The sequence below is a fragment of the Gopherus evgoodei genome, chromosome 13, assembly GCF_007399415.2.
Source record: "Gopherus evgoodei ecotype Sinaloan lineage chromosome 13, rGopEvg1_v1.p, whole genome shotgun sequence".
NCBI classification, from domain to species: Eukaryota; Metazoa; Chordata; order Testudines; family Testudinidae; genus Gopherus; species Gopherus evgoodei.
In genome coordinates, this window is record NC_044334.1 from 8,119,818 (window position 1) to 8,133,123 (window position 13,306).

The following is a 13,306-nucleotide window of genomic DNA, read 5'->3' on the forward strand; positions in this document are numbered from 1 at the left end:
TTAGTAGTAAAACCTCTTTATCCTTCCCAGTGCAAATGTCAAATATAGCAAGAGACTGGTCCTAGACAGGTAACTCAGCCCACTGAAGTTTGTTTAAAGGTTAAAAATGAAACCTGAAATTCAAAATCTCAGCTCAGAAGTGGATTTAGTTATTACAAAATAAAATTGAAAGCAAACTGATATGAGGATTTAAATGAGTCTTAAACCCCCTACCAATTAAACTTTAAAAAACCCCATGTTTCTAGATTTGGTCAGGAATGATAGTCTGGCTTTAAGTGCAGCTACCACTATTTCTATTTTATCTTCACTCCAGGAAAGGGTCTCTTTCTTTTTGAAAATGGCCACTGGTTTTCAAAGAGTATATTATACAATACTATGAAAAGCTGCAGCATTAATAGACCTTGATGACATGGTAGCTCCTGAACAGGACCAATCTATACTCTGGAAACTTCCTGTAGCTTAGGGATTTTCTGAACTGTCATATGATTTGAGGATCACAGGCTATATTACAATTTTGGGTTATGCAGGTCAAACTAGATAACAATGAACCCATCTGGCATTAAAAATCCACAGGACCACAATACGACTATAAGACCAAAGTGTGTTTTAATAGCATCTGTCGCTACTAGTCATAACTATGTGCTGCAAGACTGTAGCATTTCAAGCATTTCTTTCCTTTTTTTAAATAGAAAAGCAGTTACTGTTCAATTTCAATCTGTCTCCTAATCAGCAAGTTATGCCATCAATTGCACTCTGGATTTACTTTGACACTATTCTTTAGCACCAGAGATGGACCTGGTTTACCTCTAGATACATTCACATCGGTAGTTGCTTTGGTATTTCTGCTAGCTTTGTCAGTCTCTGGCATATTGTTCCAAGGACTTGTACCGTAGCTGACACTTCATTGGAGAAATGGTTTAAATATTTCTTAAGGCTCATAGTTTATTAGTGAAGCCTGCAACAGTAACAGAATTAGCACAGATTAATTTTGTTTCATGTGCAGTGAGATTCTTCCTTTGATGATATTCCAGTCTGTGGAACGTACAGTGCAGGAACAAGGGTGTTAAATCCTTCTCAAAAGATAAGAGTTGACAGGGAGCAGTGCTTTTAGGTTTGGATGGCCTCTAGTTTTTAACAGCAGAGTAAGGCACAAACTAAAAATTACCTTCATCTTATCCATTTCTTTTCCAATCCCACACTGCTTTGGAATTACTTACGAAACAAAACTTCCCGTACAACCCATAATGGGGCTGCAAATAAAGTTTAAGGCCCTTTCTGGGATGGACACAATCACAGCAGCATCTTCTCCCTTCAACTTACTCACCTTTGTAGAGCACTTTGAAGAGCTATAGCCATGGTAAGTATTGATCACCATACATGTGTGTTTTAGGACCGAGGACAATGCTGTTTAGGGCGCCAACTCTAGTTGCAGATCTTGTGCTCGCAGTCATGTCCTAGTTGTAGGAGTTCATAATGCACTACTCGGAGATATTCTCTTCCCACTCTATGCTAAGATGAACTTACTTCAAAATGTATGCTAGAGCAGCAGCATGCACTGAAAAGGCTAAAGAGACTGAATATCAAAATGTATGAGCATAAGCTGAATCAAAACTCAAACTATTGCTTCCCTCTGGTACAAGCAATAAAAACTGAGTACTAATCCAAAGATAACACCAGGAATCCGTTTCTTTCAAGACAATGCATTGCACACTAAAAATATGTAATTAAAAATACATAATACACTTTGAAAATTTTTTGGAAGACGACAACTGATAATTGTGAAAATACGACTGCAAAACAGAATTATCTAGTTCAGAGGTTCTCAAATTGTGGTCCGTGGACCACCAGTGGTTGGCAATCTCCGTTCAGGTGGTCCGCGGATAGTTCCCTCTAAAGCATGTGCCTGTACATGAGAGAATGAAGGGCCACTAACCTAATTAGTGGAGCCACACAGGCATCGCTCCATTAATTAGGTGCCTGGACCCTGGAGAAGACACACATGTAAGGTAAGGTGGTGGCCTTGGGAGGGAATAGGTGGGAGGTGGCAGTGGGGTGAGAAGAGGGGGTAGGAGGCATTTGGGACATGCAGGGCTGCAGCAGACAGAACGAGGCGACTTTCCCCAGCTCCAGGATTGCAGTTGTTGGAGAGAGAGGGCCCTCCTTCCCAGCCTCAGCTCTGTGGCTGCTATGGCAGGGGAGAAAAGCCCCTCCTTCCCAGCCCCACCACAGGGGCTGCTGCAGTTGTGGGAGAGAGGGCACATCCATTGCATTAGAAAGGTAGTCTTAAATAAAATGAGTTGTGTGCTTTTATTTGCAGAACAAAAAAATTGTTAATTTTTTTTTAATATAGTACTTTTTTCCAAACTGCTTTACAATAGTTAACTAATTGTACAAACAACATTTGAAAAGATCATTAATGGGTCTGCTGAGACCCTCAGAAATTTTCAAGTCTTCCGTGAAAAAAAAAAGTTTGAGAACCACTGATCTAGTGTATGCAGATACCCCTGGAAAATTCTGTATATATTTTAATGTACATACAAATGCTGTGTGTGGCAAGTAAAGAAAATGGGAATAAGACTCTTGGGACATATGAAAGGAAAAAGACTAAGAACAAGATCACTAGAGTAGCTTTACAGGAGATATTTACATTAATGAACTGAGTTGTCTTTAAGATCTCTATATACACTCATATATGTAGATAACGTAGTATGGGATTTAAGCAAGTTTTATCCTAATAGTAAAAGCAAAATTCCAGAACAACTCATTTCCGAATATGTTGACAGGTTGCAAAATTTTCTTCATTCATATAAAGCGGTTCAAGACACGACTAAACTGGCATCTTTGGAGGACTGCAAAAGTTTGAGTTACTGGACAAGACAGTTTCAGCAGGAGTTACAGATGTAGCTGTAGTGTATTTGAGCATACTAGCAGAGGCATAACTGAAATAAGTGAATAAGGTCAGTGGATTTTAACTCAGACATGTAAAACTGTCTGATCCCTTCTCTAACTCCACGCCAAGACAGTTCAAACACCTCTTCATTGTGTGCTCCTACACAGTCATTTTATATAGCGTACCTCTGGGATTCATGCATTATTAGAATGGTGGGTGAAAAACGAGATTCAACAATTAATCTTATGACATCTATATCCAGTTTTAGTTTTACACGTGTATTTTGTTACTATTGGCCTAAGTGGAACAATGATCCGTAAATGACAAAAATAGGGATCAAGTGATAACTAGGGTCTTGCCTCCCTTTTAGCTATGTTTCTTATTGCCCCCTGCACTTCTTGACACCTGAATTTACTAGAGGTGCTGTGACAGGATATCCACCCTACCTTTGTAGCTGCATTAGGTCTTCCCTTCTTTCTCGATGACAGATCTATTTCCCGCGCCATTCTACTTATATCTACACTCCTAGGCCACTCCTCCCATGAGCTTCTAGTATTAGGTGTTAACACTTCCAGCATCTAATGGTAAACACAATACAAAATAATCACTGCAAAAAAAAAAAGCGTTAATACTTTTGTATGCAAAGTGAATAGCACTAAGGCCACTCACGGGACAAACATGGCATGATGTCCCAGGGCGCATGCACATAAAAATCAAGATTACCTGAGTTGTTTACATAGGGACCAAGAGATTGAAGACAAGACCTTTGTTAAAACAGAAGTTTATAACAGCCTATTGGGATGCTCCTCTGGAGCTGGGCTCCAGATTCATTAGCAGATTGCATCAGGAAATCAATGGCACAAAGCTAGAAAAGTATCTGTGTCGCAAAACCAAGGAGATAGCAGTATGGAAACAGCTCTTGTGCATCTGCAACCTAACGGGGGTGGGGGGAGAAGGGGGAATAGCTTTCTGGCAGAGGAAAGTGTGTATAGTTACTGGTTTGATTGTTTCAGCCCACTAAAAATATTTCTTTCTTGAAACAAACAGAACTGATTGGAAAATGGAAAACTGCATTTTTGGGGACGTTTGACCAGGCTCTGCACTTGCATTGCAGGTAGAGCATTCAGGTTTCCAACCTAGGAACACATTGAAGATGTTTTGCTCAACACAACAATTTTAGGGTTGAAAGTAAGCTGCCTCTTCTCAGAATGAATGAAATGAAGTATATTTCACCTTCATTAGGATGTTGAATGCACCCACTAACAAGACAATGAGCAGCATGCAATTCACACCACTCCTGCTACTTCTATGGTCCACAATGTCCAGCCTGCCTGGATGACCAGCATCTCCTGGTGACGCTGCAGCAGTCAAATAACTCCTTGCCCCCAGTAGAACAAAGTATCGGGGGGTGAGATCAGATCAATGCTGTCTTGCAATTTCACAGTTAGAAATAGAACTGCACCCACTAGTACCTGGGTTAGAAATACTTTCTCGCAGTATAGCTGCTGCCAGCATTAGCCTCAGACACATCAATTGTAGTTACAAATCTTTATTTCAAAATGCATTTCAGTTTGTTCAATTGCTGGCTGAATAAAACACACACATTTCCCCCCAAATTCATGAGCTCTTCCTATATTAGTGCTGCATGTACTAACACTAGTGCAATAACAGGACTTCACACTTAAGCTTAAATTTAACTCCTTTAGGTATCAGATCAATTTCTGATCTCAGTTCCACGTTTATCCCAAATTTACATCACTGAGACATCAGAATCTGGTCCACTGAGTAAGTGTTTAAGGAAATGAAGCAGGCACTACAATGGATCACACCACTAAGTCGACATCAGGTCAACCACTTACCCTTATCTTTACTGTACTTACAGTACAATCTTTACTTGTAAAATATCTACTGAAGTTCAGTATAGAGTTTATCCCTTGTCTCAGATACTAACTAGTTCAATTTAAAGACTGATATGGACCATAAGACAGAAGACTAGCTTAAGTAGGTTGGACCATTTAAGTCTTGTTGAATGCCAAACTAGACTTGTTAGTTTTTTGGAATACAGTGATTGCCTAAACAAGACTCCAGTTTTGTTAGTACAATAACGTTTTATTTGACATCTACAAGATTTTGGTATCTTGCAGTTTTTTGGACAGGTTTATACAATCTCAATTTTTCAATAGTGCAACCTGTGCAAGCAAGAAATGACAAACATTGTCCTTCACTTTCTTATAAACATCTACTATTATAGGCAAAACAAAACTTACCCATATTATAGATAAGTGACTATTCACATTTGTACATTACAATTTCTTTTAAACAGCTCCAGATAAACTCTACAATGTCTTACAACATATTAAACAGTATTCAAGTTACTGGGTAACAGAAACAGCACATATAGCGGAATCCTCAAAAGTTTCCCATTGTCTAATTTACAGCTCAAGTAAGGTTTCATCTTACAAGTGACAAATTAAATTACATTAATGAAGTAAAAAATATAAGATTGTATATGAGGTGGAAGTGAATTTGCACTTAGTTTCCATAGTCACCTCGGATTAAGGAAATATTTTAATTTTAAAGGAAAGGCTTTTAGCCATCTTTGCATTACATATTAGGAATACTATTAATACATTAAAATGAAGTAACTTTTTAATTTAAGATGCTTATCACAAAAAACATGTTGCAGACTCAAATATATAACCTCCAGGAGAAAACCAGAAAAAATGCAATACTTGGGTATAAACACTATAAAAATGCAATAACCAATGCTGTACAACTAAGATTGTTTCTCTCGGAATTCTTGACTGGGGTGTTTATCCTGTTCATGCCTGTTTCCAAAGACATGCACTGTCAAACAGAAACTGGGAAGGAACCTGAATGAATGCATGATGTGCAATCTCTAGTTTTCATGCTTATATAAACTTACAAGTTGAAGAGAAAAAACCCAATATATATTTTCTATATATACTCAATACATGCATTCGAGGTTATCTCCCACAGCAATGGCATTGATGTACTGCGTTAAACCCTGAGCACTGTATGACAACATAAAAATAAAGCCTGCTTGGGAATTTTCAAGCATTTTCAAACAAAATTTGTGGTTTGTGGCTTAAAAGGCCAAAAGTAAAAGCAAAACAGGAAGCTCTACAGAGAGCATAGACAGATGCACCACCATAAGCAACTGCTGGCTTTCAGTTCTATCATTCTTTATGTACCTCTTTATTCCCAAAGTACTTCTGAGAGCACACAACTGAACTGAAAAAATATTTCTTTGGAATCTGTCCCTGATTTTTATGCAAGTGATATGCTTTTACAGCCTTTTCTCAAACACCAAAGTCAACACCTATAGTCTGTCCTCTTATGCATTGTTGAAGTTGGTGATGCTCTGTGGGTGATGTTGCTGCCATATCTGCTGCTGTTGTACTGCAAGCTGTTGAGACTGGTCTGATGTTGACAGGAGGTTTACAAGGGGCGATACACAATTTGCAGGAATGAGCAAACCTGTAATTAGCAACAAGTCAGTTGTACTTCTTAAAATGTATAAAACGTTTGTATGCTTAAGAACTTAGGCCAATGGTTCCAAGTTCCTTAAATGTCAGCAGTAGCTTTTTGCATAAAAAGATTTAATTTTCTACGTAAAGGGCTTTAAGAACTTATTGAGCACTACAACAGGTTCTATTCCCAACTAAAAGTAATACATTCAAAAGTCATCTGATCCTTCAGTCACAGACTAGCAGAGAAAAAATGCAAGTTGTCTTCAGGGAAGTACAGATTCAACTACTCTTGCTGTATCTTCAACTAAATGATGCACAAGGCAGCACTGGCTATTTATTCACTCTCCTGGTTGGACAGAAGATGTCACAAAACCACAGAAGTTCAGGAATGAAGAGGAAAACATTTAAACCTCTTAAATGTCACTAAACGCTGTGGAGTTAAGCTGCTACAGCAGGGGTGGGCAAACTATGGCCCGCGTCTGGCCCGTCAGACCTTTTAATCCAGCTTTGAAGCTCCCATCAGGGAGCAGGTCGGGGGCTTGCCCTGCTCATGCCATGGCTCTGTGCAGCTCCCAACAGCAGCACCGTGTCTCCCCTCCAGCTCCTACACATAGGGGCAGCCAGGGGGATCTGCACGCTGCCCCTGCCCCAAGCACTGCCTCTGCAGCTCCCATTGGCCGTGAGCCGCAGCCAAAGGGGGCTGGAGGGGCAGTCTGTGGATAGGGCAGCACACACAGTCACCTGACTACACTTCTGTATAGGAGCCAGAGAGAGGAGGACATGCTGCTGCTACTGGGAGCTGCTTGAAGCAAGCACCACCCGGGGCCTGTACCCCTCACCTCCCTCCCACACCCCTACCCCCTGCCCCAGCCCTGATCCCCCTCAATCCCAGCCTGGGGCACCCTCCTGCACCCCAAGCCTCTCATCCACAGCCCCACCCCAGAGCCTGCACCCCCAGCTGGAGCCCTCACCCCCTCCCACACCCCAACGCCCTGCCCCAGCCCAGAGCCCCCTCCCACACACTGAACTCATTTCTGGCCCTCCTCTGGAACCTGCACCCCCAGCCCAGAGCCCGTACCCCCTCCCACACCTCAACATCCTGCCTCAGCCTATAGCCCCCTTCCATACTCTGAACCCCTCTGCTCCAACCCCAGCCTGCAGCTCCCTCCTGCACTCCAAATCCTTTATTCCTGGCCACACCCCAGAGCCCACACCTCCATCTTGAGCTCTCACCCCCTCCCACATCCCAAGCCCCTGCCTCAGCCCCTTCCAGCACCCTGAACTCTTCATTTCTGGCCCCACCCCAGAGCCCACATCTCCAATTTCATGAGCATTCATGGCCTGCCATACAATTTCCACACTCAAATGTGGTCCTCAGACCAAAAAGTATGCCCACCCCCATGCTAAGGCCTACGGGCTCCACTCATACTTTTCAGCCATGGCTTTAATAGCTCACAAATACTGCAGAGTGAGTATTTTAGTGGCTGAAAAGGGTTTGCCACCCCTCTTCAAGGCTGAAAAGTTGAGGGATTCTGGGTTTAAAGATAGCTGGGTGGAAAAGATGTGAAGTCTAACCCTAGCGGGTGGCAGAGAGAACCACAGGTGTATTGGGGCAGAGGTGGATATGCATCATGTGATAAACAGGAGGGGGAAGTGCAACACTTTGGTCCAGTAGTGTAGGGGTACAACGACTCTTACGTTTATGACAATGAGCTTGCTGCTTAGGCTGAAGTGATTTCACACCCACTATATATAAATTTTTTTTGCTCTTCAGCTCTAGCCGGTGGAATTTTTCACAGAATAGTTCCTCCCCCTTAACCTCATGCAAACAACTCATAATACAAAAGTCATAATATTTACAGTAAGGCACAAAGGTCTATTCTCTGTGTATCTGTATCCCTCCTACACAAACTCAGAAGATAACTCTTCAGTCTATACACTGAGTTTAACTGACTGCTATGTGGTCCAGCAGACAAATTAAAATAATGGACAAACTTGCATACCTACAATCCTCTGTCCATCCTCTGCCCTTAGCCGAACGATTTGCATTTTCACATTTGTACCACTCACAGAGGCTAGAACTCCTTCCACTTTTGTCCAGACACTTAGTACTGAACCACACAAGACGAAGTAGGTTCGACAGCGGAGGCCCACTTCACAAACTAAGCCAAGGCTCGCTTTCTTACAATTGCCTCTCCTAGAGGAGGAATTAGTTCAACATATTAAAGAAAAAGGGGGAGTATTTTACAATTCAAATGAACTTTTTTTAATTAAAAATCTTTACTTGTGTAAACAAACACTAAAGGATGAGAAAGTTAAGATAGTCAAGCTGGATAGTGAGATGGGGACATGGATAAAACTACTTCACAAAACAGTTTTTCACGACTTTAAAAGCCATTAGTACATCTCGGGCTAGACCCTCAGCAGGCGCAAACTGACATGGCTGCATTAAAGTCAATAGAGCTACACTAATTTACACCAGCTGAGGCTCTGACCAATAATGTCCATTAAAAATAGCAAGAGGTTAAATGCTCTGTGAACAAATTCAGATGTTAGGATACTAACACTGACATTGTTCATCAGTGGTTAGCACTGAGAAGTTAAGGCACCAGATGTTGAGGGTTTAACAGCATCCTGCTAGGAGAATCAGCATTAAAACTAATGTTCTTTACTTCAACCATCTCAACTCTGAATCTAGCTAACGTTACCGAGTTTACACTTTTTCAAGTTAGTTATATCCAATACATCTCAACATGTTTACCAAAGCATGAGATACCTTTAGTCCCTCTGGGTTATTACAAAAGTTCTTCATTATGCCCACTCTGAACTAAAAAGTGAAGTCTGAAAACAAGTTCCTAGTTTCATCTCTCTTGTAAGGTAAGAAGTTGCAGATTATCACTTGGACCAGGAGTCGGCTGTTTGTTTAATCAACTTTTCATCCATATCTTCATAACAATTCTAAGAACCAATATTAGTCACTTCATGTAATTTCTGAAGGAGTCTCAAAGTGAACAGTCCAAGTGGTAAAGTAACAGATTTAGTTGAACACCTTGGTAGAAAACCTGTTTATATACATATAAATACTAACCAATAAGCGTGGGTACAGGTATCTGCCGATGAATTGTACTGCTCTAGCCAATGTGGTAGAGCATCTTCAGAAGGTACCTGAAAAGCCAATTAAAAGTTGTATTAAAATATAAACGTGGCTTCTGAAAACTACAGAACAGCACATCGTATTTTGCTTGTAGCAATGGGGCAACAGATAACACTGATACACCTATGGTTTTGTTTTGATTTTTTTTTTTTTAAAGTACTAAATATGAACAATCCAAGTTATATTGCTTGGCAAGCATTTTAGTATATCCATGCTAAAAAAGTGGAAATCCTGCTAAGGATGTCAATAAAGGTTTAGGTATAGTAGAATCTCACTGAGATGTCAGATCCAAGAACCTCGTTTATACAGCGACAAGCTCAAAAGACATCACCACACTTCATTGTGCTTCGTTCACTTATTCTCACAAGCATAGTGTAAGTTCTTAACTTGCCTACGAAAGCATTGGCTACTAAAGCAATTATGTTGCTGTGATACAATCTTTAGGGACAAATGAACAGATTAATTTCAGCACTTTTGACTGTTTCCCTGATACTGTTTCTAAAGTTCAGAATTGTGTATGGTTAGAGTATATTGTACCTAGTGTTCAAACATCTTGGGGATAAAGCATCTTCTGTAAGTTTAATTGCAGTTGAACCTTCTCCCTAGCTGATGTTTGGAAAGTTGCTTCTAGGTTATGGAAAGTCTTAATGGAATGACTGATCTTTTGGTAAGTTTTTGCAGATACAAAACATTATTTGTTTAGGCAGGCTTGCAAAGCCCTAGAGATCTTTCTGGATAAAGATAACTATAGGCTTGTATTGGACAAAGTTTACCACATTGGTTAAGTACACCTGTACCCTGATATAATGCGATCCGATATAACACAAATTCAGCTATAACGCGGTAAAGCAGTGCTCCAGGAGGGAGGGGGCGTGGCTGTGCGCTCCGGCAGATCCAAGCAAGTTCGATATAACGCGGTTTCACCTATAACGCGGTAAGATTTTTTGGCTCCCGAGGACAGCGTTATATCAGGGTACAGGTGTATTTCTATAACTTGTCACCATACTGTATATGGAAAGACATGGGTTTTGAAAAATCCTGCATTGTCTTTTACCACAAAGAAACTACATTTTAAGTAATGTTGATTTAAAAGGTCACCTTCTTATATTTCTTTTTCAGGTCTGCATATGTTTCCAATTTGAGTTGTTTCCCAGTGTTTGGTCTGTATACTAAGAAAAGCTTCTTTTTGGGATTCACTTCCTTTACCAAGATGGCAGTTTTCTTATTATTTCTTATCTGAAAAAAAATGATTTTGTAAGTTTAAACATGGGCAGTGTCTTTCCCAAATAATTGTGCGTGCAATAAATGTGGACAGAAGTAGATGTGTTGAATGTCTATCCAGATTCTAATTATAATGAATCATTTCACCAAGTATACTTCAGAATAAATTGTAATACATGTGGATAGTTATATACCTATTGGTCTACAACTAAAAAGAGTACAGAATTAACCAATGACGTAACAAGGTGTGTACTGTGCTCTAGTAATGACATGCCTTAACGTTAGATTGGCACGAGGTGAAAGATAGTGGCACTGGCTTCCAAGAGGTGTGTCATGATGACCATAATCCACACCCCAATGTCTGAGATTATACACTGTTTTCCTTGCATGTAGCATGATCATACACATTTTAAGATGAATAAAACTTAACACTAAGTGTATGGTTATACTGGATACCTGTCCTGAATGTCTTAAAAGTAGTGTTTTGTCATCAGCGCTTCAGGATTTAAAAAGTTACATGAATTTGCTCATTTATAAAAATTTGAAAGCATTTTGCTAAACTAAATAAAAAAATAAGTGATTGTACAGGATTGAAAATAAATTAAAATTTGAAAGTTCTGAATATATTCACTTTACACACTGAATGTGAAAGAAATCAAGTTAGTGAAGTTTATTGGGGCAGCCCTAAAATTGTTCAGTTAAAAAATGCATCTGTGAAATATGAAAAGAACATTTTAATAGTAGATTCTCACTTGCGAAGATAAATAAAATCCATCATCTGGTCCAGTTTGCTCAGCCCAAATCTTAGTTGCTTCTTCCCAAGACATTCCTCTTTCTACACTGATCTAGAAGAGATATTAAAACAAGGATGTTTAAACACTACATTTTGGAACAATTACTGAGATTACATACAAACAATTAAATCAAAACAGTTAACAGTGCTCTTTACAAGACGACAAGGAACTTAATTCTTTCAGTAACAGGTTTACAAACCTCCATATTGGGATGCCAAGTCTCAATATAAGAACTGAAGTTTTAAATTAAGGATTTTCAAGGGCAACTACAGTTATGGCAGTTTGAAGAAACATTAAATTAACTTACTGTGTATAATTCTACATGTCCAGAGGTAGAGTATCCTGGAGTTAAAAACTTCTTAGTATCTGCCTTTCTGACCTTCTCATCTCCAGACCCAAGATCTTAAAGAAAAAAAAAACCAAGAACAAACAGAAGTATTTATGTAAAAGAAGCAGAGATTAAAGAGCAGAAAAAAAAAATAAGAAATTTGATTTACTTACCTAAAATACCCATGTCATATCTTCCATTCTTTTTAGCATTTTGTATAACTGCATTTAAAGTATCCGAGAAATACTGGAACAAGGCATTCTGCTGATGCACTTCCATACCCAGAATTCTATTCAGGAATTTTCCTATATTGTTGTAATCTAAAAGAATCGCATATGATGTATAAAGTGCACAGTTTGGGAGAGAGAATACTGGTACAAGTGAAGTCCTAAACTAGAATTCAAACGTTTTAAAAATTAACTAAAAATCAAACTTCTCAAACGATCAAAGCAAAACATGTAGTTTTGAAATAAAAGCATACATTTCCTAAAGAGATTCATTTATGTTTAGATTTGAAGTTAAAAGAAAAAAGTTTCAGGTGCCACATTTGCCCCCAAATTTCACTGCCAGGTCTGTGGTTTTATAATCACAAAAGTGATTTCTGATTTGACAAAATAATTATACATCAGCTATCACACTGACAGATACACCAAAAGCAATACCTTTATCAAGTGTCAGAATTCCTGATCGGTCTTCTACATTTATTAGGCCCACACCTATTAATCCTTGCCGGACATCTGGGGGAAGAAAAAGTTACAAGGACTGAAGCCCATCTTTGTTCTGTCCTCTGAATAAGCATACCATTGCCAAGAAAATGAAAATAGCTAGGAAAGCAATATTTGTGTTACCTCTGGAGCAGCAGATAATCCCCACTCCTGCCCCCAAAATCCAATTCCAAATCTTTGCACACCCCATTATTTATATAATTTGTGACTGATCCATATGCTAGGAAGTCACGATACAAAGCCTTAGTTTCTGATCCAGTCGAAACACCATTACTACTACATTTCTGATCAACAGAAGAGCAAAATAAGCGTTTAAAAAAGAGTGACAACCAGGCAAGGTTTATAAACAGTTGCAGATATGGCTATTTAACCACAGTACTAACTACACAAGACTGTAGCATTCCCTGAAATTGGTACCCATATGAAAACAGAATTTAAAGAGAATTTAATTCCAAATTTTCCTATGCATACAATAACCATATATTTTCCCTTAAACATTTTTATGGGAATTATATTCAGCTGCATTTACCATGGGGGAATAGATCTCATGTTTGGGCTACGAACTAGTATATAAAATTCACAAGTTAAACAAATTAGAAGAATTGTACTGGCAATATAAACAGAATTAAGCCACTTGATATCAAGAATAATTCTTTACATTTAAACGTAACTCACTACCATTTAGAAAAACAGAAATAAG

General features: G+C 39.2%; 1 protein-coding gene across 11 annotated transcripts in view; it reads right to left on the bottom strand.

Moving 5' to 3' along the window:
- Positions 1-4,423: 4,423 nt before the first annotated feature.
- The window catches only part of SBNO1 (strawberry notch homolog 1), a 43,106-nt gene continuing 34,223 nt past the window's right edge, over positions 4,424-13,306 (bottom strand). For all 11 annotated transcript variants that reach the window (XM_030582369.1, XM_030582366.1, XM_030582363.1 and 8 more), the window contains 8 exons: positions 12,544-12,618; positions 12,055-12,201; positions 11,861-11,955; positions 11,512-11,604; positions 10,637-10,774; positions 9,473-9,549; positions 8,388-8,581; positions 4,424-6,391 (listed from right to left, as the gene is read on the bottom strand). In XM_030582369.1, coding sequence (XP_030438229.1) covers positions 6,249-6,391; positions 8,388-8,581; positions 9,473-9,549; positions 10,637-10,774; positions 11,512-11,604; positions 11,861-11,955; positions 12,055-12,201; positions 12,544-12,618 — 962 coding nt within the window. In that variant the 3' untranslated portion in view covers positions 4,424-6,248. The remainder of the gene's footprint in view (positions 6,392-8,387; positions 8,582-9,472; positions 9,550-10,636; positions 10,775-11,511; positions 11,605-11,860; positions 11,956-12,054; positions 12,202-12,543; positions 12,619-13,306) is intronic.